Raw genomic sequence first — 23,791 nt, 5'->3', positions numbered from 1 at the left:
AAACGCCCAGGCCCCGCCCCCGCGCCGCGCCTCGGGAAGAAGACTACAAGTCCCAGAGGGCCTCGGTGCCCGCCACGTGCTGTCTCCGCCCGCCAATAGGCAGAAGCGCCGCGCTAGCCTGCTCCCGCCCCCCGGCGCGCCGGAGCCAATCGGAAGGGGTGTGTGTGCGAGCGCAGGCGGGGAGGGGGCTCGCTTAGCACCCGGAGGCCCTGCTCGCAGGTCCCGGGGTCCCGGTGGCGGCCGGAGCGCTCAGACCGCAGGCGGCCGGCGGGTAGACCCCTCCCGCCCCACGCGCGCGCCGGCCTTACCCCCGGCCACCCTCCTCGGCTCCCGCGCGGCGGTGGTTCCTCCCCCTCCCCCAGCCCTGGCTCCGGGGGACCCCGCGATGCCGGTCCGCACCGAGTGTCCCCCGCCGGCCGGTGCCTCGGCCACCTCCGCCGCCTCGCTCATCCCGCCGCCGCCCATCAACACGCAGCAGCCCGGCGTGGCCACCAGCCTGCTCTACAGCGGCTCTAAGTTCCGCGGCCACCAGAAGAGCAAGGGTAACTCGTACGACGTGGAGGTGGTGCTGCAGGTGAGCCGGCTGCCGGGCCTCTCGCGGCGCCCACTGGCCGGGCCGCGCCGCCGCCCCCTCGAGACCGCGGCCGCGGACGGGCCTCTTGCCCGGGCCTGCCGGGAGACTCCGGCGCACCCCAACTCTGCGGGCCAGAGCCGGGGACCGGCGGCCTCAGACCCGGCCCTATCTCCCCGTGGCCTGTTGCCCCAGGACCAGCCCTCCTTCTAGCCTTTCTCGGACCCCGAAGAGCTCTCCAGTGGTTCCCCCTGACTCGGGACCCTCCCAGGCCTGAGACGTGCCTGCTGCCCCATACGTTTTCTCGGTCCCAGGAAGCCCAGGCTCTGGGTCCCGCCTCCTTCTCCTGGGGTTTCCTCCTTGGGGGACTTCCTCAGCCCCCTCCCTCCATTAGCCCCTGAGCTTGAGAGTGCCCAGCCTACCCTGATTCCTGCCCCACCCCCCAGGCCGGGCCCTCATCCTGGGTGGGCTCCTCATCGTCTGTTAAGAAGCTGGCCTCCTAGCCCCCCAACCCCTAGTCTCTTCCTGGCCCAGGCTTCTCGTACTCCCTACCCCTGCCCTCTGGCCACTTCCAGGCTACTCCCGGTCTCCCTGGCCTGTCTGCCCAGATCTCCCTGTCCTACACCTCTGTTCTCCTCCTTCCGGGCTCCAGGGCTCTTTCGTGTTCTTAACTTTGATCGACACGGCCAGGGCTTCCTCCCAGTCTCTGATACCCATGTACTGGGAAATGTAACTCACTTGCTTTATTTCTCATACTGTATTTCCTTCCCGTGTCCACCCACCTCCCCCCATTTGACCTGGATTTCTGAGAACCTGCTGCCAGCCCCTAATGGCTTTGGAACTGCAGCTTCACCTGTCCCGGCCCTTTCCTGCACCTCACCCCTCTCATGCAAATGGGAGCACACTTGACATTTCTTCCCAGCCCAAGGAGATTGGCAGTGGTTGATACTCCTTTTTCTCTCCCTCCTAGAAAACTGTTCCTTATCTCTAGCTGCCCAGACCTGGATCAGGACCCACCTCCTCCTCCCTTTGCCCCTTTGTCCTTAGTCTGATACCTCACCTCCTAGGCTGTTCCCAGAAGCCCCCCCAAACATCTGTCCTCTTGAAAGGCTTTCCAGAAGCTTTGAGGTCTTGTGTGAGGACAGAACGTAGTAAGTGTCTTTTCCTTATGCTTGCCCTTTGCCCTTTAATAATTTTAAATCTTAAACAGCCTCTTTTCTGAGCAAGTAGTTCTCCCACCCAAAAAACAGTTGTGGATGTGTTTTCTTTCCACTCACTGCAGAGCGTTCATCAGCCTCTTTTTTCTTACTGCTTTGTGGGAATAGATAATTTCTTTTGATTGGGAGAACTCCATTTCCGTGTTGTGTCTTTGGTCTATAAACTTAAATATCTATCATGAGCCACGATATTTATTGTAATTGAAAATAGTAGGAGTTCCCTCGCGGTCCAGTGGTTAGGATTCAGTGCTTTCATGGTCATGGTCCAGGTTCAGTCCCTGGTCAGGGAACTGAGATCCGGCAAGCTGCAAGGTGCGGCCAAAAAAAAAAAGTACCATGGCTGAGTTATTTCAGTCTTCATGGTGAGATGCCTAATGTGGTAATCCCCCTTCTCTTTTGCTTCAAATAGAGTTTAGTAGGAAGTTACAGGCCTTTTTACTTTTTGCAGCTAATCATAAAATTCTAGAAGTGAGATCCCCGGTGAGGATCATGTTTTCAATGACCTTGAACTTGTGCCCCTTGTTGAGTTTGATGGTTTAGGATGGGGTCGGAGACAAGTGGCAGGGTAGCCAAGTGTCAGAAGAGAAGTTCGCCTTGGTTACTGCAGCAGCTCCCCTCCCTTTCCTTAGTGTGTTGTTTCTGAATTCCTGTCAGGTGCCAACTTCCTCGTGAACCGCTGGGAGTGGGGATTGAGTTGGTGCACGACTGGTAGGTCCCAGGGCGGCTCGAGTGGAGGACCTGGCCGGTGGCTGGAGGCCCCTTGGAGTGGTGGTGGGGGCAGTGGTCTCAGCCAGGAATGCTGCCTTGTATCCAGACTGGTGAGCAGCTTGTCCGTCGTGGAGACAGTGGCGTGTGAATAGCTCCATCATCTGGTTTTTCAGCCAGGACTGGGTTCTCGGGCTCAGCCTTCTTAGAATACTTATGCTTTTTGTAACTTCATTTATTTCCTGTTTTTCGTAACAGCTTTACTGAGATACGATGCACCTATTAACACAATTCGCACGTGTAAGGTGTACAATTCAGTCGTTTTTTAATGTAGTCACAAAGTTGTGTAACCGTCACTGCAATCTAATTTTAGAACGTTTTCATCATCCCCAAAAGAACCCTTAGCTGTCACGCCCCTCCAACCCTAGGCAACCCCTTTTTTTTTTCACCTAAGATTTGCTTCTTCTGGACTTTTGGTGTAAATGGAGTCATACAATAATGTGACCTTTCGTGGCTAGCTTCTTCCATTGAGCACAGTGTTTCCAGGTTCACCCACATCATAGCAGGTGGCAGTGCTTCCTGACTTTTTATTGTTGCCTAATAGTCCCCTATGTGGATCTACAGCATTTTGTTTATCCATTGATCCGTCCACGGGTGTTTGGATTTTTTTCCACTCTGGGGCTGTTATGAACACACTGCTGTGAGCATTCACGTACAAGTTCTTATGTGGACATACGTCTTCCTTTCTCCTGACGTCTCCCTACCAGTGGAATACTGGGTCATATGGTAATTATTTGTTTAACATTTGAGGAACTGCCAGACTGATTTCCAAAGTGGCTGCATCATTTTGCATTCCCACCAGCAGCGTCTGAGGCTCCAGTTTATCCACATCCTCGTCAACACTTGTTATTGTCCCTCTTTTTGATTGTAGCCATCCTAGTGGGTGTGAGGTGGTATCTCATTGTGGTTTTGATTTGAACTTCTGGGACGGCTAACAATGTTGGGCCTCTTTTCATGTGCTTCTGGAGTGCCTTTTTTTTTTTGGAAATTCCAGTTTAAAGAGTTCCTCAAACGTTTGTAAGATTCTGACTGCTCTTTTTGTGGTTGTTGTTTTGTCACTGTGATTGCTTTCTTTCTCCTCTGCCATCCAAGAAGCTAAGAGTGAAGTGAAGGCCAGGTCACTGTGGAAGGAATATTAAAAAGAGCAGCTGTTGGACACAGCTGTGCTGCAAGACCTTCTTGCTGAGCACTTGCCTTGTTATCTTTCTCGTTGAGATGCTGGCCCGTTGTTTGGTTGAAGCTCTCTGCGCTGTGGTGGGTTTGAGTTCATCAAGATCAATTTGGGCAGAAAGGGAGAGACACATGCTTGGATGGAGGCCAGGATGAAATTCTGATTCTTGAGCAGGTGGTAATCCGTGCAAAGTGTTAGCCAATTTACAGTGCAGTTTTTAATCTTATTAGCAAGTATCCTTGCCACCTGATACCCTTTCTGGCAGCTGTGAGACCCCAAACTATATTGAAATTCAGTGAGAATTGCATCCTTGAAACTTAAGGCCTTGGATTAGAGCTGTGCGTCCTTTAACACAACTTCTTTACTGACCCCTGTGAGTTCGGATCAGCTGCTCGGTGCTGTCCGATGCCCAGGTCAGCAGGTGAGGACGTTTGCAGGGCTGTGGTGGTTTTCAGGTGGAGACTGTTGTCCCCAACACCGGGTGGTGGGACCGCCCCAGCTTCGTTGACGCCCTCTTGCTTTGGTGCTGACCTCGTCTGGCTGGCTGAGTTCACTGCAGCTTTTAAGCACTGCCTTGGTGTTTGACTCATGGTGTATTGGAAGTAGTTGGGTCCCCAGACCTGGTAAATGCCACAAAATGTTCCTAGTTTCTTAAATGAGGCCTCACTCAATGTTGAACACTCAGCGTGCCACAGGACCTGTGAGCCCCGGGCTGCACTGGGCGAGCCGGCCTCCAGGCTCCCTCGCCCCCCACCCGCCTGCCGCCCTGGCCTCGAAGGGGCCTCTGCCTGCCGGACGTGATCCTGCTGTCTCCTGCTGGACCCTCCATTGGTAACGAGGCTGTGTGTGTCTTTTCAGCACGTGGACACGGGGAACTCCTACCTCTGTGGGTATCTGAAGATCAAAGGCCTTACTGAGGTAAGTGCCCCTCCCACGGGCAGGAGCCGGAGGGGGCCTCGGTGCTGAAGGGCCAGCAACCTCGACTCCTCAGGCCTGATTCAGGAGCCCCATTTGTAAGTGTGGTTTTGCAGGGGGAGCGTAGAGCAGGGAGTTTGGACGTGTCCTGTTGGAAAGCACGCAGACTCACAGACCGTTGACGTTTATAAACAGGTCACCATGTGCCCAACGCTACTGATTTTACTTTAATCCTTTTTTTTTTTTAAAGAAGATGTTGGGGGTAGGAGTTTATTACTTAATTTATTTTTGCTGTGTTGGGTCTTCGTTTCTGTGTGAGGGCTTTCTCTAGTTGTGGCAAGCGGGGGCCACTGTTTGTTATTTTTGTTTGTTTGTTTTGTTTTGTTTTGCGGTACGCAGGCCTCTCACTGCTGTGGCCCCTCCCGTTGCGGAGCACAGGCTCCGGACGCGCAGGCTCAGCGGCCATGGCGCACGGGCCCAGCTGCTCCGCGGCACGCGGGATCCTCCCGGACCAGGGCACGGACCCGCGCCCCCTGCATCGGCAGGCGGACTCCCAACCACTGTGTCACCAGGGAAGCCCGAGGGCCACTCTTCATCGCGGTGCGCGGGCCTCTCACTGTTGCGGCCTCTCTTGTTGCGGAGCACAGGCTCCAGACGCGCAGGCTCAGTAGTTGTGGCTCACGGGCCCAGTTGCTCTGCGGCATGTGGGATCCTCCCAGACCAGGGCTCGAACCCATGTTCCTTGCATTGGCAGGCAGATTCTCAACCACTGCGCCACCAGGGAAGCCCCTTTAATCCTTTTAGAGGAAAACAAACATAGTAAGAACATAGCTGCCACCGTCATGGGTCAGTTTCAGCCTCTGGGTGAGCATCATTCCTCCGAGGACTGAGGTCTTCGCAGTTCGGAAACGTAGGTGTTTTCCTTCCTTTGAACCACCTTAAACCTCAGAACTCCTGGGAATATCGGAGGCAAGAGAGAGTGTGCTTTCTTTTCCCGCTGGTGAGTGGGCAGCAGGAGGGCCTGGCGCCGCCCGGCCGAGGGTTGGGGGCCGCGGCGTTCAGTGGCACTGGCGGGCATCCTCGCGCCGCCTCTGCTGGCCCCACGACTGTCACCTCTGTCCATTCCAGTTTCCTCATCTGCGAGGTGAGAGCTCCAGGAGCCTGCTCTGTCTCCCGGGGAAGACGCAGGGTCAGTGAGTGGGAGGCTCCGAGGGACCTGACAAGGCTGGTCCTCCTCGGTCTGGAAACACTTGTTTGCGTCGCCCCAGTTCCTCCTGTTCTCCTGCTTCCCCACCGGGAGTCTGGGAATCTGTGAAATTTGTTGTTGAGACAAAAAGGTATCTCTTCCCTCCTCTAGAAAACATCCAATCAAGTCGGGGTAGAAAATGACAGCAAAAGGAAGGGTTCTCACCCGGAGGTTTGTACTAGTAGAAGACACACAGGAGGGCTTCCCTGGTGGCGCAGTGGTTGAGAGTCCGCCTGCCAATGCAGGGGACACAGGTTCGTGCTCCGGTCCGGGAAGATCCCACATGCCGCGGAGCAACTAAGCCTGTGCGCCACAGCTACTGAGCCCGTGAGCCACAACTACTGAAGCCCTTGCGCCTAGAGCCCATGCTCCGCAACAAGAGAAGCCACCGCCATGAGAAGCCCGCGCACCGCAACAAAGAGTAGCCCCTGCGGGCTTCCCTGGTGGCGCAGTGGTTGAGAGTCTGCCTGCCGATGCAGGGGACACGGGTTCGTGCCCCGGTCTGGGAAGATCCCACGTGCCGCGGAGCGGCTGGGCCCATGAGCCATGGCTGTTGGGCCTGTGCGTCCGGAGCCTGTGCTCCGCAACAGGAGAGGCCACAGCAGTGAGAGGCCCGCGTACTGCAAAAAAGAAAAAAAAAAACAAAAACACCAAGAAGACACACAGGAAACAGAATATGCTCAACTCTTAGGTGGCCAAACACATTTGTTGAGCGCAGAACATAGACATTTAACTCCATAAGGAAACCAGCAAAATCTGTAACGTGGGATGTGGACACCAATTCCAAATGGTCACAGGAAGCTTTGTGCGAATGGTTAAGTAGGATTAAAAATCCACAAACCGTGTACGGAAATGCTGTGGACGCCCCACCAGGAGCAGGTGGCGCTAATGAAGGGAAGCACCCCCGAGCCACCTACAGCCAGCCTCCTCTGAGGGGATGGGGCGCTGGCTTGGCCCTTCCCTGGGCCCGGCCCGTCCCGCCTGAAGCCGCCTTTTACTAGAGGAGGGCTGTGTTTCCTGAGGCCCTTCGTCCTGCCCGAGCGTCAGGAGTCTGTGAATTCATCTTTTTTAATAACTTTTTTTAGTCCCTTTGCTGAGATATAATTCACATAGCATACATTCACCCATTGACGGTGTGCAGTCTAGGACCTCCCTGGCAGTCCAGTGGTTAGGGCTCCGCACTTCCACTGCAGGGGGCACGGGTTCCATCCCTGGTTGGGGAACTAGTATCCCGCAACACGCGGCCAAAAAAAAAAAAAGCGTACAATCTGTTGGCTTTCAGTATAGTCACAGCATTGTACAACTGTCTGACATTTTTTTAAGTTACAAATCTAGTACACGGTCACTGTGGATAATTGGTAAAGTGCAGAAAAGGGTGATGATTCTTTGGTTTTACACCTGTTATAAAACACAGTTAACCATTTTGGTTTGCTTTTCCATTTATAGTTGTTGAAAAATCAAATATGTGATTTGCTTTAATGTAACCGAACGGTTTGGGTCATAGTCACGGTCTTCCTCGTCTGTACGGAAATAGGGAAAATTCACTGTTACATTGGAGATAAATTGCCTCTCACCTGCCTTACATTCACAAATAAGTACAGTTTTTGAAGTTTGTGTGCCTTGTGGAAATTAAATCCCAGAATTGTGAGAATGGGTGTCAAATAACACTCTCTTTGCAGTCCCGAGCCAGCCACCCGCGGGGAGAGGGGCGTCCCCGGGGAGGCCCGGCGGAGGCGGCTGGCACCCGGCCTGGGAGCCCAGCCTGGGGGTGTCATGGTCAGGCCTGCCACGCACTCTCCAGGCAGTTCTGGACGCTCCCGAGGCTGAACCGGGGAGCCGGTCACACTGTCCGGAGCCCCAGGTGCTCGTTTACTGCTGGTTTCAGAAGTTCTTGCTGACTTACTGGCCAGTCAAACGTGGCCCCCCCGGAAGGCAGGTCTTCACGGAAAGCTGGAGCCACCTCCAGGCAGGTGAGCCTGGAGTCAGTGAGGGGAGTGGGACCTGGCACAGGGAGCCCACCCCCGGGGGGTGCTGGCCACCCCCCGCCCCCTTTGTGACTCCCCCGCCAGCTGTGGTCAGGGCTCGAATGTCCTCGCCTGCCCTGTGAGAGGCTTTGTCTTTTTGGTTCCTTCTGTGCACATGACTCTCATTCATTAGGTGTTTATTTTATTTAATTTTGGAAGTTTGTGGGTACCTTGTGGTCACCCTGGTAGATTGCCTGAAACGTTTGAGAGAGAAGTCGGCGCAGAATCACTTATTAGGAAAACTCGTGACTTGAACATAAGTGTGTTCTTTGTGTTATAATAGGAGGACTTGACCATTTATCCTTCTATTTTAGGGAAGTCTTGATAAAACTCAGGAAGTCAATATACTGTCTATAGCTTTTTACTTAGCGCCTCAAGTCCGCTGTCAGCTTACACAGAACTTTTTCCCTTAGCAGTCCTTCCTAAAACGGATGAGTATAGATTGGTTTATACCTTTAAAAATCAGGTTTCCGGGCTTCCCTGGTGGCGCAGTGGTTGAGAGTCCGCCTGCCGATGCAGGGGACACGGGTTCGTGCCCCGGTCCGGGAAGATCCCACGTGCTGCGGAGCGGCTGGGCCCGTGAGCCATGGCTGCTGAGCCTGTGTCCGGAGCCTGTGCTCCGCAACGGGAGAGGCCACAACAGTGAGAGGCCCACGTACCGCAAAAAAAAAAAAAAAAAATCAGGTTTCCACTTAGGAACTTATCTCCTCTTTAATCTCTTCACTCTGTATCTATAAATACCTGTTTGAGGAACCCAGCACCAGTGTTGGGGTGAGGGCTGCGGTTTCGGGGGGTGGCAAATCTGTGGTGTTTCGAGCTCACTGCTACGAGGACAGGCTGCCTGGACGTGTGCGGTAAAGCAGCCACGGCCTTTCTGGAAGCCCCGGTCCACGTGGCAGGCGAGCCGGGAGAAGTGGCAAAGCCATGAGAACAGATTTATTTTAAACGGGTAGTTAAGTCTGATGCCGATCGAGAGGGGCTTACGTGGGGTGAGAAGAAAGCGGGACCTCTATGGTCCTAGGATTTTAGGGCGGTGACCCTTGCTGTGCCAGGCGGCGGGTCATCACCGCACCCTCGGGAGGTACCCGGGCGGGTGGGTGGTGCTGAGGGGCCACCTGGCAGGTGGGTTGGCTGGTTTCTAGAAATGCAGAGAAACGGTACACTTTTTTACGATGTTGACTTGTTCTTTCATTAAGTTTTTCAAAATCTTTAGTGCTTCCTTACTATCAGAGGAACAAGTAGCAAGGTTGCCCGGAGTAGTCCAAGCACCCAATCAGGATGACGGCTTATTTGTTTTTGCAGCCGTTGTGACTTCCCAGGGCCGACATGATTTATCAATGTTTCCCATCGCATAAGCTGTCTTAGCTCGTGCGATAGAATTATACGAATGCCTAATACAGGAAGGTATTCTACCAGCCTCCCCCCGCCCCCCGAAGCTGAAGAGTCGGCGTAAAAGGGACAGGCTGAGCCAGTCTGAGAAGCAGTGGCTGAGCCGTGGCACGAGGGAGACGGAGCTCGATTACGGAGCCTCTCTGGGTATTCGCCTTGGAAAGTAAAACCTATCAAGTTACCATCTGCTTTGTATTCAGAAATAACCTGTCCAAATATCTTCTCTGAGCCATCAGCCCTTAACAAGTGCGCCAAAGAAGGGTTCTCTGCTTCTGGCAAAGGCCCCGGAATCCAACAGACCCCCTCCCCCAGCCCCTTCACGGTCAGGCTCCCTCCACGGCCGCGGGCGTCGCTGGGCTGGGTGGTTGCTCAGCAGTGTGGCGGTCATTTCTGCAAAGTTTTGGGGAGAAATTACAGTGAGGTTGGTTTCTTCCTTTGTGAAAGGTTACAACTGCTGTTTGACGTCGTGTTTGACATTTGGGTTCTTACCATAGGAGTATCCAACCCTCACGACCTTCTTTGAAGGAGAAATAATCAGCAAAAAGCACCCTTTCTTAACCCGGAAGTGGGATGCAGACGAGGATGTTGACCGCAAGCACTGGGTGAGTGCCCCTCTGCTCTGGGCCCCCGGGGGCTCGTGGCACCGTCCCTCTCCAGCCCCTGTTCCTTTCTCGCTGCCTCTGCTCTGGGGAAGCCTGCGAACGGCCTCTGCCTTTAGGGTGGACCGGGGCGGAGGCGCGGTTCCCCCTCACGAGCAGGACCTCAGGGCCGCTCCGCCCCTGGAAACGCCCGCACGTGTCAAGCACGGGTGTGTGCTCGCAGCCGTGAGCTCCTCAAGACAGCTCAGAGCTCCTCCTCGGGCCTTTTCGCCAGGGCCACGCGAGTCTTGTGTCTTTAAAAACCCATTTCTCAGCTGGTCGTTAGAGCCTTTTGGCTTAGCTGGCTGTGGCGAGGATGAACCTTGGTTTCACACCGAGGAAGTGCAGTGCGCTCAGCCCTAAAGCACCCAGGATGAGGTGTCAGTAGTGGAGATTCCAGAGCAGCTCACTGTCCCCGCCACCACTCCACGCTCTCCTGCTTCCGGGCCCACGGTCTCCTGGGGGGCCCCTCCTGCAGACACTCTGAGTCAGCGTCCTTGTAGGTGAGCTGCTTTCTCATACTTGAGTTAGGAAAGAAACATCTATCAAATGCTGAGTTTCGATTGAATTTAAACTTGAGCTTTTAAACGGAGCAAGCAGACGCTGAGATAGATGGCCACCTGTGTTTCTAACAGAGTACGAACGGGGCCGAGCGTCTGGAAGTTGGGGAGCCTGGAAGGTGCCGCTGTCGGGGAGCACCCCTGGGAGCTGTCAGGCCCCGCCCTGGCTGGCTCTCCCCGCCTGGCACCTACCTCTCCTGCACAGCCCAGCGAGCACACGGCCTGTCTTCCTTCCAACTTTGTTTTCCATTTCAAATTGGTCCTGCAAAAAGGAAGGTCTTTGAGGCCCAATGAAAACTCAGTTTGAGGCTGGTTGGCTGCAGGTGAAGAACCTGGAGAGCAGCTCGAACTTCCCGTTGCCTTTCGTTAGAGCTGGAGACACCCGGACTCCAGCCTTCCTAGGCTGGGTTGAACTATTTTGAGTGAAAGAGGGGCCGGGAAGGCCACCCTGGGCCCCGGCCTGCTGGGCGTGCGAGGTCGGGCATGTGGACGGTTTCCCTCCAGGAGCGCTGGCTGCCTTCGCAGGACTCAGGGTTTCCCGATGCCCTCTCCCCACGTGGGATTCCCAGACTCCCACGTGGGCCCCAGGAGCTCTGAGTGCCCCGCTGTCTGTTGGGGAGCCACGATGTCTACTGCACACTGTGGTCAGGACACTGTAGTTGACCCTCGAGTTTTCCTGAATGAGATTTGAAGTGGGTATTATGATAAAGGGATAAAAGATTATGGTGATTATCATTATCACGATAAAGATTCCTCACACGTAATCTACTTAGAATAAAAATATCTGTGTGACAGATTCTATGACTTAATACCTCTCTGTCTTAACTTTTTATTCAGGAGTTTTTTTTATAGAATTAATACATACTTATTTTTAAATATTTGGAGGAAACAAAAGCAAAACATCTATAATGCCGAATACCTAAAGCTAAAACAGGGGTTGACCTTTTCCTAAATCTCTTTTGAGTATATGGACTTTTTTTTTTTTTTTTTAACAAAAACATGATCATAAAGGTACAGCTTTGTTGCCGTAACCAAGTGTTACTTGTTTCTGGTCTCAGCTAGCTGGCCCCAAGCCGCCAGGCCACTGCGTTGTCAGGGGACCCCACTTTACTAACTCCCCCCAACCCCCGCACTACAGGCTGGTTCAGCCTGAGTCTTTGCCCCCGTTGGTTGATGTACGGAGACCCCGTCCCTCATCGTCCGGCTGCGTCTGTCTGGGGTGAGGTGTGAGAGAAGGCCCGGGGGTGCATCCAACCCCATTCAGCGGCCTTTCCTGGGCACGTTAGCTAGGCAGGCGTAGGGCCCGGGCGTCTGCCCCGGGGTCCAGGCCCCAGTGCATGGGGTGACCAGACGCTCCCTGCCCGCCAGCCGCCGCCTCGCCCTGGAGGGACCACTGCACCGGCCCAGCACACTTGCCACCCCCTCTGTCCCTCATTCTCATACTCTGCTTTTGGCTTTCAGGGCAAGTTTCTGGCTTTTTATCAGTATGCAAAATCGTTTAACTCAGACGACTTTGATTACGAAGAGCTGAAGAGTGGGGACTATGTCTTCATGAGGTGGAAGGTAAGGCTGCCCGGCTGTGCCGACCTGTGGTGTGGCCCCTGGGTCCCAGGCCTGGGGCGGCACCCTCCACGCTCTTGTGTCCTCTCCCTTTGTTCTCTCCGGCGACCCTGCAGACTGGGTCATCCCAAGTGTCCTGTGTACTCAGGAGACCCCCATCGTCTCAGCCCCTAAGTGATCTCGCCCGGGCTGTGGGCCGTCACGGCGCCCCCGGTCCCTCCAGCTCAGGAAACACGGGGCTGGGGAAAGAATTTGGGTTTTCCCCCAGCCCCTGAGAACCCCATTGGGCCGGGCTCACTGGATCGGCTCTGCTGCCCCCTCTGGCATTTCCTGGGTTAGAGCCCCAGGGTGCTGAATTCAGCAGGCGAGTGTGTGAAATCGCTTCGAGAACCTACACCCACCTCCAGCCCCTCACCCCCAAGCTGTAGGAAAAAGCCGCTTGAGGTGAAATCTCGCCAGCTTTCCTGCAGATGAAGCCTGTAGCACCCTCCTTCCCGGTCTGTGTTTCTGTGGTGAGAACTGGGGCAGGGGCTTGGCACTGGCGGCAGACAGGCAGGTGCCGGGGGAAAACCTGAGTCCCGCCTCGCCGCCGGCCAGCTAAGCAACCCACTAAAGGAAGTGTCGGGTGAGACTCTACTTCAAAATTAATTTGAAAAACTACAATTTCAGAGACTGGGGAAAGGGAAGGAGAGTTGCTTGGTCTCCAAGAGTTTCTCACGCAGGGAGACTCACCCGTGGGCCGTCTAGGCCTCCTGCGGGCCCTGACCTCGCCCCCCCAGGGGGCTGGCTCTGCCCGGGGTCTGAGGAGAGCAGCACCATTCTGACCGCTGCTGATGGGGGGGGTCCCCAGGGCGAGCGAGCTCCACCTGCCCTCGGGGTGAGGCCCGGGCCATAGAAGTGACCCTCGGCTCTCAAGGTGACCGGGAGCCTAGCGACGGTTCCTGGGGTGCAGCAGAAGCGTGAGTCCGCAGCTCAGGGGTGGGAAGGTTGTGATGTACTCTCGAGGCGTGGGCACCACGGCTCCCACTCTCGGCTCTGACCCCGGTGACCTCGACACGTGGTGGCCGTGTTCGTAGGTTGAACATGCGAGTGGCTCGGGGGTTCACAGTTGCCCACAAGCCACCTGCAGGGGGCAGGGAGGCCTGGGGGGCCGGAGCCCCCGGCGCTGACCCTCCGTCCCCATCCATGTGCAGGAGCAGTTCCTGGTCCCGGACCACACGATCAAGGACATCAGCGGTGCTTCCTTTGCCGGCTTTTACTACATCTGTTTCCAGAAGTCGGCGGCCTCCATAGAGGGCTACTATTACCACAGGAGCTCGGAATGGTAAGGACCGGCCGCCGCGGCCTCGTGTCTCGAGGGGCTCGCTTCCGTCCACAGGGCAGTGTAAACAAGGTAAAGAAATGAAGTTCTGGGCACAGGAACTCACAGCTAAACGCTTTCAAGCAGCAAGTATTGTCAGCTATGTTTATCTCAATCTTGCAGGTCTTGTATTTATTCCTCCCCAGTTTACTCAGTAACTGAAGTGTCAGACCTTGCTGTGGACAGCGGGAACTTGGCTGTCAGCGGCCTTTTTAATTTTGTGCTCACGCTCCCACCTGGTGCCGGCCGGTGACCGGTGCCTGTGGGCGTGGTCGGCCCTGCCCTGGGCCTCTGCCCCGGTGACGGCCGCGTGCCACCCGAGGGCTGGTGTTTGTCACCTTTGCGGGCCTTCTCGTGGCTCCTTGAGCTTTTGTGAGTGCCCCGTTATCCCTAAAGGGCAGACGGTATCATGAAATACCTGATTTCCTCTCTGAATGTGGAAATTATTTCCTCGCGACTTTTGCACACTTTGAAGGCTCCTGTGGGACGCTGCGTGGGGCTATCCAGCGACAACCAAGTGCCCGGGGCTCCATGCAGCCCCGGCCTCTGTGGGAACAGCCGTTGTTGGGGTGTCAACACCTGTTCAGCTTTCAAATGAGCTTTTAAAAGTTTTCCTATCCTTTTAAAAATACCCGCTTTACGGAGATACAGTTCACCTGCTGTGCAGTCTCCTCACTGGAAGCGTACAGTCCAGTGGGCTTTCGTGTCGACAGAGTTGCGCAGCCATCACTGCGCTCAATTTCAGAACGTTTTCGTCGGCACGAGAGGGAGCCCTACCCCCTGAGCTGTCACCCCACCTCCCCGCCCCCTCCAGCCCCAGGCAACCACTAAGCTGCGCTCTCTAAGTGCAGGTTTGCCTGTTGGACGTGTCGTGCCAATGGGCCGCGTACCGTGTGCCCTCTGTGTCTGAGCGTCGGCTTTGAAGGGCCCCGGGTTGCGGTCTTTATATTGCTTTATATTGCTGAGTGATTTCCCACCGTGTGGATGGACCACCTTGTCTTTATCTGTTCATCAGTGGGTGGACACGTGGGTCATTCCCACCTTTCGGCTGCTGTGGACGTGGGTGTGCAAGAGCCTGAGTCCCTGCTTTCAGTTCCTCTGGTCACACAGCTGGGGTGGGATTGCCGGGTCACGGGGTATTCTATATTTCACTTTTCAGGGAACTGTTTCCCACAGCAGCCGCACCTTTTCACGTTCCCACCAGTGATGCACAAAGGTTCCGCTTCTCCCGTTTCCCCGTGTCCTTCCCAACATTTAGGATTACAGCCATCCCACTGGGTGCAAAGGCCTAGGGTTAGGGTTCTGATGGCTAATGCATCGTCCTTTCTTTTCCTTTTTTTTTTTTTTGGCTGTGTTGGGTCTTCGTTGCTGCTCGCGGGCTTTCTCTAGTTGCGGTGAGCAGGGGCTTCTCTTTGTGGCAGTGCACAGGCTTCTCACTGCGGTGGCTTCTATTGTTGCGGAGCACGGGCTCTAGACGCGCGGGCTTCGGTAGTTGCGGCACGTGGGCTCAGTAGTTGTGGCGCACGGGCTTAGTTGCTCCGCGGCATGTGGGATCTTCCGGGACCAGGGCTCGAACCCGTGTCCCCTGCACTGACAGGCGGATTCTTAACCACTGCACCACCAGGGAAGCCCCCATCGTCCCTTCTTGTTGATGTTTTGGGTAAGAGATAAACTGCTCTTCTCTGTGCTGCTCCTCCCTCTTCTGTGGATGGGGTGGGGGGAGCCGACACACTGAGCATCCCCGAGTGGGGACCGTCCCGCCCCATTTATCCTTCATCTGCTTCCCTCCTCGGAGCACCCGTCACGGGGACGCACACCCCGCAGAGCTCTCGGATGCTCTAGCAGCCACGTCTAGGGAGAAGGAAGATGAAGTCGCTAAGGTTGGGGGGTGGGGTGGCTGTGACGTCATCGATCCCAAGCTCTCCGGATCTCTGCTCTGCAGGTCGCACGGCTTCGGAGGGAAGCAGGGCGGTGGGGAGGGCTGGAGGGCCTGGTCTGCACCCTCCCCCAGAGGACTTGGCCTCTCATTTCCTGAGACAGGCTGTCGTTGCTTCAGGATTGGAGCGGGGCCCACAAACGGCAGGTCTTCTGCGTAGTCCAGGGGGATTAACCAGAGAAATGGAAACAAGGCCAAGCTCAGCTCCCCTGACGGAGTCTGAGATGAGCCAGCGTTTCATGTAGGCATGGGCTCTGCGGGCGCCGGCGGGGCAGGTTCCACACCCTGTGCTGGTTTTCAGGATGCTCTGACGATCCCCCCCCGCCACCCTCCTCTCCTCCCCACAGGTATCAGTCGCTCAATCTCACTCATGTTCCAGAACACAGCGCGCCCATCTACGAATTCCGGTGACAGCGGTCCGGGACAGCAACCAGATAAACTGAACTTGGCAAAAAAGAAATTTGCCAAGAAAACTGTGTACCTGCCAGAACCAGGAGAACGTGTGTTCCTGTTTCTTCACGAGCAGACTCGCATCAGAAAGCATGAATGTCAACCCACGGCATCCGAGGCGTGCGGCCGACCGGCGAGGGCAGGTGGAGGGCGGCCTCGGTTCCTCTTCCCTCTCTGTGGCAGTTTGGTCTTAAGCTGTTTTTAAGCTACCGTAAATGCACTTTTCCTCCTGCACAGCTGACTTCTGTATCACTGAGACGCACATCCCTTCCCCCACGCCCCCTCCAGCCCCGGCCCCCCTCGGCCTTGGTGCTCAGTGGGCCCCACCAGGCCCCCCGCCCCCCGGTTGCTTACTCTGGTAGCTCAAGGGACGGCCGAGCCCAGCAGCCGTGTGCCCCCGGAGCCCTGTGCAGGGAGGCGGCCGATCGCTCGGCGGGGTTGGGGCACTGCCAGCCCTGGGATGCTCACGCTGAGCTAGTCAGTGGCCGGCAGCTTCCCCGGGCCTGCTGTCCAGGTCACAGGATTTAAGGCTTCCCGATCCCTGGCAGGGACAGATTCCCGTCCTGCTCACTCAGCACGTTTGCTCCAAACTTTTGAACTTGAGGGCAATACTAAACTTAAAAAAAAAAAAAAAAAAAAAAAAAAAAAGGTTTTTTTATTACAAAATTATTTTTATGGTCCCTTGAACAAGGACCCTATGGCAAATGCACAATTATTCAGAATTACATTTTATCGTTTTCACATTGAAAACAGCAAATGTTGACTTAGTAGTTTTTATACCTATATCTATTTGTAAATGTATATTTAATCAGCCAGCAGTTTGAAACTGGTCATGTGGTACAGAAGTTTTGCAGCATTGCGTCAGTCACAGCGCTAAACGTGAGAGCCGTTTTGGGGGCCGTTTTAGCATTTGTGCGTCCTCCTTTCGCTACTCAGAACAGCAGTGCTTCGTGGCGCCCTGTCCCGTCAGGCAGCTCAGCAGCGTTGGCGTGGGGGAGGGGTGGGAGCATATGAGCACTCCCAAAGAGCTCGAGGCTCACGTGCCAAAGTGTGTGTGTGTCTGTGCGCGTGCGCGTGCAGTTGTGTCGTTTAAATGTTTAGAAAGCCTCATAGCGTGGCATCCGCTGTAGCCCGCAGATGTGGGCAGGGCTTGGGGGATTGGCATTTGCTGGTGCTTTACAAGACTTGCTCAGAATACTGGAGGGAAAGCTTTAACAACGAGGTAGTATTTTAACCCACGGGAGCAAAACAAACGCGAGGTGCGTGTCCACGGGCGGAGTAAGAAAGCACAAAGCCCTTCCGTCTAGGTGCGTGGTGGGGCAATCTCTTATTCCCAAGAAGTGACTTTCGTTTATTGACGTACGTACTGTATGTTCCTGAGGTTGAGTCAGGAGAAGCCTTAAAGGAGAAGTGTTGGGGAAGGTGGTGGGTGGGTGTCAGGGCCGCTGGGCTGTGTGGTCCTGAAGCTCCCTGCAGGGATGCACCTGGAAAGGCCAGGGCCTGGGGACCCTGGAAAGTTGCCTGGTGGCTGCATTGGAGAGATGCTTCACGTCTGTCTCCAGAGATGAGTCAGAAATGTTTCCCAGATTTTAAAACTCCCAAAGGCAGTGGAGTGGCTGGCTCTGGTCAATCCCAGCTGGGGGCACAAGGCCTGGGCCAGCGCCGCAGGGTGTAACCAGCTCCTGGAAGGGTTCAGGTGCCACTCAGAATGCCGCGGGTGAGGTCCGCCTGGAGCCTGTCGGGGCTGCGTGCGCGTCCTCCAGCAGGCAGGGCAGGGTGTCTGAGCGGCGCTGCTGCCCGGGCGGGCCGGGCTTTGTTGTGGGCTGGCTTCCTTGCTGAGCCAGGGGTCAAGTGCAGCGGTGTTCGGGGGTGAAGAAGTGGTACCCTTTGCCAGCTCTTTGGGACACACCTGTGATGAAGATTGGTTCTCATACAAACCTGTCTGTCGAGGATGCAGAAGGGGTGGTCTCCACATCCCCTGAGTAACTCCCAGACCACCTGCCCTGACTTAGCTCCCGAAGGAGCTCGGGCGGTCATCCCCAGCCCAGGTTATTCTTTCCTGGGCCTTCTCGTACACCCACATGCCTCTGCTTCTATGTGCAGTGTTTTTGGTTGACTCTTGTATTCATCGTCGAGAAACGAGGGCAGATGCACACTCGCTGCCGTCTCCCCCACCCCATCCTCAGGACTCAGCTCCTGCTCTGCTCAGATGCCCTCCACCCCGCACTCTCAGCCTCGCCACTGCTGCTGGTGTCGTCCCTTCCCACCCACCCATCCTTTCAGACTCGACGGCGTCTCAGCTGCAGTCCCACGGTAACGAAGCGATGCCTCCCGTGAAGCAGACGGTCCACCTGCCTGCTGGCTCTGTGGTGATGTGCACGGCACGAACTCCAGGGGAGCAAAGGGGGCTTTTCAATGTCTTTTGCTTTCAGAAACAGGGAATTTATATTCTAAGGCCTTGAATTGATTTTTTTTTTCCTCATAAATAGTCAGATAAGCTAATTTTTAAAAAGAAATGCCATTGAGTATGTGCATTGTGGTTTAAAATTACTAACGAGTTCTGGGAAAGAAAAGTAATATTTGATTTTGAATCTTACATGTTTTTAAAAATTAGATTTGAATGGGCAAAAAGTATTTTGTTTCTTTAGGGAGTACATGTGGAAAGGGTTTGAGGGTTTGGGACGGGAGAAGTATTTTGCAGAGCTATCAATGTCCAAATAATTTTTAAAAAATAATAAAGGTATTTAAGCAGTGAGTCTGTCCTATTTCTAAAGCAAAACGGTTCTGTTAGAAGAAACCAACCCCCTTTCTGGCCCTGTGGCCGTGGAGGTTTGTGGGCCCCCACAAGGGGATTCCAACACGGGGGGACATCTGCGTGATTAGGGGCGAGGCCTCCAGGCTAGTGAGCTGGCCCGCGGAGCAGGGTTACCTGCTGGGTAATGTCGGGGTAGAGATGCCAGCCTGGTGCTTGGCTGGTGTGTGGACGGAGCCAGTGAGACTTCCTCCCCGTCTGGAACCTCAGAGCCCGGGAAGTAAAGAGAAGGGACGGCGGTAGCCTCTCCCACGTCAGTGCTCACCTCCCCCAGGTGCGCTTGCTGTGTGCTGACCGCCGTCCTGGGTGCTTGTGACACGTCCACACGTGACGGACCCCGAGAATGGCCTATGTCCCAGCAGGGGGATACATGGCAATGACACAGTAAAGAATCCGTGTCTGTTAGATGTTGAGGGACAAGCGTTACAGGGGAAGAGCAGGCAGAGGTGCGGCAGGCTGGGGGCCACTGTGGGTTGCGCTGGTTGAAAAGACGGTCGGGTGACATTGAGCAAAGACCTGGAGGTGGGTGCGAGCCACGCAGACGTGTGGGGGTGAGCCCTCCAGGCAGAGGGGACAGCGGCGTGGGGTGTGTAGGAGCCTCGGGGCCTGTGGGACCTTGTCGGTCGCTGTCGGGATCAGGGCTCTGGCTTTACTCAGAAGGAGGAGAGGCATCGGAGGGTGTGGGCAGAGGTGGGATGGGACCCGATGCAGCTTTTAAAGGATTTTCCCGGGTGGACGGACTGAAGGGGCAGGTGGAGAGCAGTGGGAGCCCACTGCCGAGCTGGAGGGTGAAGCTGACAGGCTGCCTGGGCGGTGTAACAGCGAGAGCTGTCCGGGGGGTCCGAGGCTTTTGGAAGAACCAGCAGCCTCTGTGTTAGTCGGGGTCACTGTCTCATTTGTTCGCTGCCGACGTTTGATTCATGGAGGTGTCGGAGTGGAGACACGGAGAGATTTGTAAGAGAAGGGAGCACGCCTGCCACGCGGGGCCGCGTGGGGAGCACCAGGTTTTGGGCAGAAGGTGAACAGAAACCGCCGTCTTTGTTGGGCTTTCTGAGGGAAGGGCGGCGGGGGAGGGGGGCAGACCCTGTAGGGCCGGCTAGTTGGAGTGATTCGGGCGGGCCTGGGGCACGAGGCTGCCTGGCCCTGGGACGATCAGGCCAGGGGTAGTGGCTAGACCATTGCATGAGAAGGTGTAGCAGCAGTGTGGGCTCTGGGATGGTGGCCTGTGTGGGAGAATCACACGGGGGAGTGGGAGCCTTTGCCTCCCCTGAAAACGGGCCAGCTCTGGGGGGGGGCAGCAGGGATGCAGAAAATCAGAAGCTGTAGTTGATGTAATTGGCCCTGTGGTGAGCGGATGCCCAGCCGACTAAGAAACTAAGAAAGCACCGAGCCGTGATGGAGAGCGGCCCCCGGGAAGATGAACCTGGGCTGCGCGTGCGTCTCCAGTGCACATGGCACAGGTGGGGGGTTCCGCCCCCTCCAGCCGTGGGCACTCGCGGCCACAGGCTGGTCCGGCTCTAACTGGGCCGCCCGTGGTCGCCCTGGGCCCGTGAGGATCGGGCGGTGGGTTTCTGGCGGCCGGGTCTGGGGGGTACGCGTGGCCGCTCCCAGCTGGCTGGTGCCCAGGACAGCGGGTCATCAGGTGCAGCGGCCGACGGTGGAGGGGGTCTGAGGGGAGGGCGTGGAGCTCAGTTTTGGACGCGTTAAGTCTGAGGGAAATACAAGTTAGACTCCAAGTGATGGTGGCCGTGCGGCCCTGAAATTCAGGAGGAAGGTCTGGACTGGAGACGGGGATTGGAGAGCTGTCAGCATCTAGACAGGGTGTTTAAAACCATGAGATGGGGCTTCCCTGGTGGCGCAGTGGTTGAGAGTCCACCTGCTGACGCAGGGGACATGGGTTCGTGCCCCGGTCCGGGAAGATCCTGCGTGCCGCGGAGCGGCTGGGCCCGTGAGCCGTGGCCGCTGAGCCTGCGTGTCCGGAGCCTGTGCTCCGCAATGGGAGAGGCCACACAGTGAGAGGCCCGCGTACCGCAAAAAAAAAAAAAAAAAAAAATCCATGAGATGGGGGTGCTCATGGATGGGAGGAGGGATCCGCGGTGGAAGCAGGGTGGCGGGAGAGGCCAGGGATCTGGGGTCCTGCGGGCCGCGGGACGGCAGGGCCTTCAGGAGAAGGAGGGACCCACTGTGTCTGTGACGCTCAGGGCTGACCATGGGGTCCAGCGCGTGAAGGTCACTTCTAACCTTGGGGGAGGGGCTTGCACGGACAGGTAGAGGCCAGGGGGAGTCAGAGCAAGCGTGGGAGGGAAGGAAAGTGCTCAGAAGGCTTTGCGGGTAAATTATTTCACACTGTCACACACACTGAGGTTTTTTTTTTAATTGTGGTAAAATATTCACAGTATACATTTACCATTTTAGCCACTTTGAAGTGTACAGTCCAGTGGCATTAAGCACAGTCATCGTGTTGTACACCCATCGCCTCCATCATCTCTGGAACTTTTCCATCTTCCCAAAGTGGAGCTCAGTCCCCATTAAACACCAACTCCCCACCCTCGGCCCCTGGCACCCACCCTTCTACTTCCCATCTCTGTGGACCTGACGGCTCTAGGGACCTCGTGTAAGTGGGATTGCCAGTGTTTATCCTTTTGTGACTGGCCTGTTTCACTAAACGTGTCAGAACTTCCTTCCTTTTTAAGGCTGAATAATATTCCATTGTATGTATAGACCGCCTTTTGTTTATCCGTTCATCCATCAGCAAACACTTGGGTTACTCCCAGTTTGGGGTATTGCGAATAATGAACGTGGATGTACAAATTCCTCTTCAAGTCTCTGCTTTCACTTTTGGATACGTACTCAGAAGTGGAATTGCCAGATCATGTGGTGGTTCTATTTTTAATTTTTGAGGAACCTGCATACTGTTTTCCATAGTTGGCCGCACCATTTTATATTCCCAGCAACAGCGCAGAAGGGTTGCACTTTCTCCGTGTTCTCACCAACACTTGTTCTCCCCCACTCTCTCTCTCCCCCTCCCTCTCTCTCCCCCTCTCTCTCTCTCTCTCTCCCTCTCTCTCTCTCTCTCTCTCTCTCTCTCTCCCTCTCTCCCTCTCTCCCTCCCTCCCTCCCTCCCTCTCTCTCTCTCTCCCTCCCTCTCTCTCTCTCTCTCTCTCTCTCTCTCTCTCTCTCTCTATATATATATAAAATACACACAGACACACAAATACACACCCCATCCTCACGGGCATGAGGCGTTATCTCATTGTGGTTTTGATTTGCATTTTCCTAATGACTAGTGATGTGGAACATCTTTCCACGTGCTGTTGGCCATCCATATATCTTCTCTGGAGAAACGTCTACTCAAGTCCTTCATCCATTTTAAAAATCAGGTTGTGTTGCTGTTGACTAATGACTTTTTTTTTTTTTTTTTTGCGGTACGCGGGCCTCTCACTGCTGTGGCCTCTCCCGTTGTGGAGCACGGGCTCCGGACGCACAGGCTCAGTGGCCCTGGCTCACGGGCCCAGCCGCTCCGCGGCATGTGGGATCTTCCCAGACCAGGGCACGAACCCGTGTCCCCTGCATCGGCAGGCGGACTCTCAACCACTGCGCCACCAGGGAAGCCCTAATGACTTCTTTATGTATTCTGGGTATTAACCCCTTATCCAATATATAGTTTTCAGATATTTCTCCCATTCCGTGGGTTTCCTTTTCACTCCGTTGATAGTATCCTTTGATGCACAAATCAAATATTTTACAGTTCCACTAGCAGCCACTTCAGAAGCTTGTAAACTCTTACTCTGAGATTCCTTGGGTGACATGAACACGCGAGGTTGGTAGTTGGCGTCCCAGGTTTGGGTTTGGAAGACCCAGACCTTCCAAGCAGGAAAGGCCTCGTTGCCTAGAAAACGCTTGACATTTGGGTTTTCTCCCTTGACCCTGGGAGTAGGCCTGATTTCACAATATTTATGAAGAAACAGACCCCTGGGGATTGCGAGTGAAGCAGACACAACAGCAGAGATGCCAGGACTCTTGAAAGGTGAGTCGCATTCCAGGACATTTCCACCTTCCCAGATGTAAACCGGTAGTGAACACACCTCCGTGGGCACAAGGGTGGTGGCAGTCAAAGCCCGGAACCGCGTCTTGGGGCAGAGGGAATTAGAGGACCTTCCCCCCGCACCGGGCCAGGGCTCCACGCTTGCCTAGACTGCCCAGTTCCCAGAGGCTTTCACCTCCCATCTTCCCTGAACTTCACAGACCTGTAGACATAGATGTTCTCCTCGCTGTCTGCCTGTTACCCTGGGGTCCCTGGACTTCACATCTCAGCCCTGCCATGAAAAGCTTGAGCCGCTGGGCCAGGCACTTTGCATGACTTCTAACCTTGCTTTGTCAGAGGAGGAGGAGAGCGGCAAGCTGGAGCTTACGACACCCCTGTCCAGCCTGGAGCCTGGTGCATAATAGGCGTTTGGTAAACGTGGGCTAAGTCTGGGGAGGCTGTGACACCCCCGGAGGACACGTGATGGACAGTGGCTCTGGCATTCAAGGAGGACTTATGAGCAAGCAAACTTTATCTATTATTTCATTTTTACAGCAACCATGTTATCCCCGTTTTCAGGGTGTAGAAATAGGCTCAGAGAGGTTAAGAAATTTAACCAAGCACACACAGTTATGAACCTTGGATCTGAACACAGCGTGATTTCCAGTGACCTGCTCCCTACTCCCAACTTTGTGTAAAAAACATGCAGGAGGGCTTCCCTGGTGGCGCAGTGGTTGAGAGTCCGCCTGCTGATGCAGGGGACACGGGTTCGTGCCCCGGTCCGGGAAGATCCCACATGCCGCGGAGCGGCTGGGCCCGTGAGCCATGGCTGCTGAGCCTGTGCGTCCGGAGCCTGTGCTCCGCAACAGGAGAGGCCACAACGCTGAGAGGCCTGCGTACCGAAAAAAAAAAAAAAAACATGGAAAGTTGAAAGAATAATTCATATACACACACACACACACACACACACCCCCTTCCCCCAGGTACAACAAGTGTGAACATGATGCCACATTTCCTTCACACTTTCTCTGAATATACATATATACACACACGTACTTGAAAGTACGGTATAGACATCATGACCTTTTACCCCTGTTGCGGACTGAATGTTTGTGTCACCTCCCCAAATTCATATATTGATGCCCTAGCCCCC

General features: G+C 55.2%; 1 protein-coding gene across 1 annotated transcript; it reads left to right on the top strand.

Annotated features, from left to right (window-relative positions):
* Positions 1-180: 180 nt before the first annotated feature.
* GID4 (GID complex subunit 4 homolog) lies at positions 181-18,551 on the top strand. The gene is made up of 6 exons (XM_059996796.1): positions 181-574; positions 4,583-4,642; positions 9,793-9,900; positions 11,958-12,059; positions 13,250-13,380; positions 15,700-18,551. The coding sequence occupies exons 1-6, from the start codon at positions 386-388 to the stop codon at positions 15,761-15,763; spliced, it is 654 nt and encodes a 217-aa protein (XP_059852779.1). The 5' UTR covers positions 181-385; the 3' UTR covers positions 15,764-18,551.
* Positions 18,552-23,791: the final 5,240 nt, after the last annotated feature.

The sequence above is a fragment of the Delphinus delphis genome, chromosome 19 (genome assembly GCF_949987515.2).
Source record: "Delphinus delphis chromosome 19, mDelDel1.2, whole genome shotgun sequence".
NCBI classification, from domain to species: domain Eukaryota; kingdom Metazoa; phylum Chordata; class Mammalia; order Artiodactyla; family Delphinidae; genus Delphinus; species Delphinus delphis.
Note: the sequence above shows the minus strand (reverse complement) of the source record. Positions and strands in the feature narration are given on the sequence as shown.

Coding starts and splice junctions, on each gene's coding strand:
- GID4 (XM_059996796.1), top strand. CDS start 386: ATGCCGGTCCGCACCGAGTGTCCCCCGCCGGCCGGTGCCTCGGCCACC. Junction 4,643..9,792: donor AGATCAAAGGCCTTACTGAG/GTAAGTGCCCCT, acceptor TTCTTACCATAG/GAGTATCCAACCCTCACGAC. Junction 13,381..15,699: donor TACCACAGGAGCTCGGAATG/GTAAGGACCGGC, acceptor TCCTCCCCACAG/GTATCAGTCGCTCAATCTCA.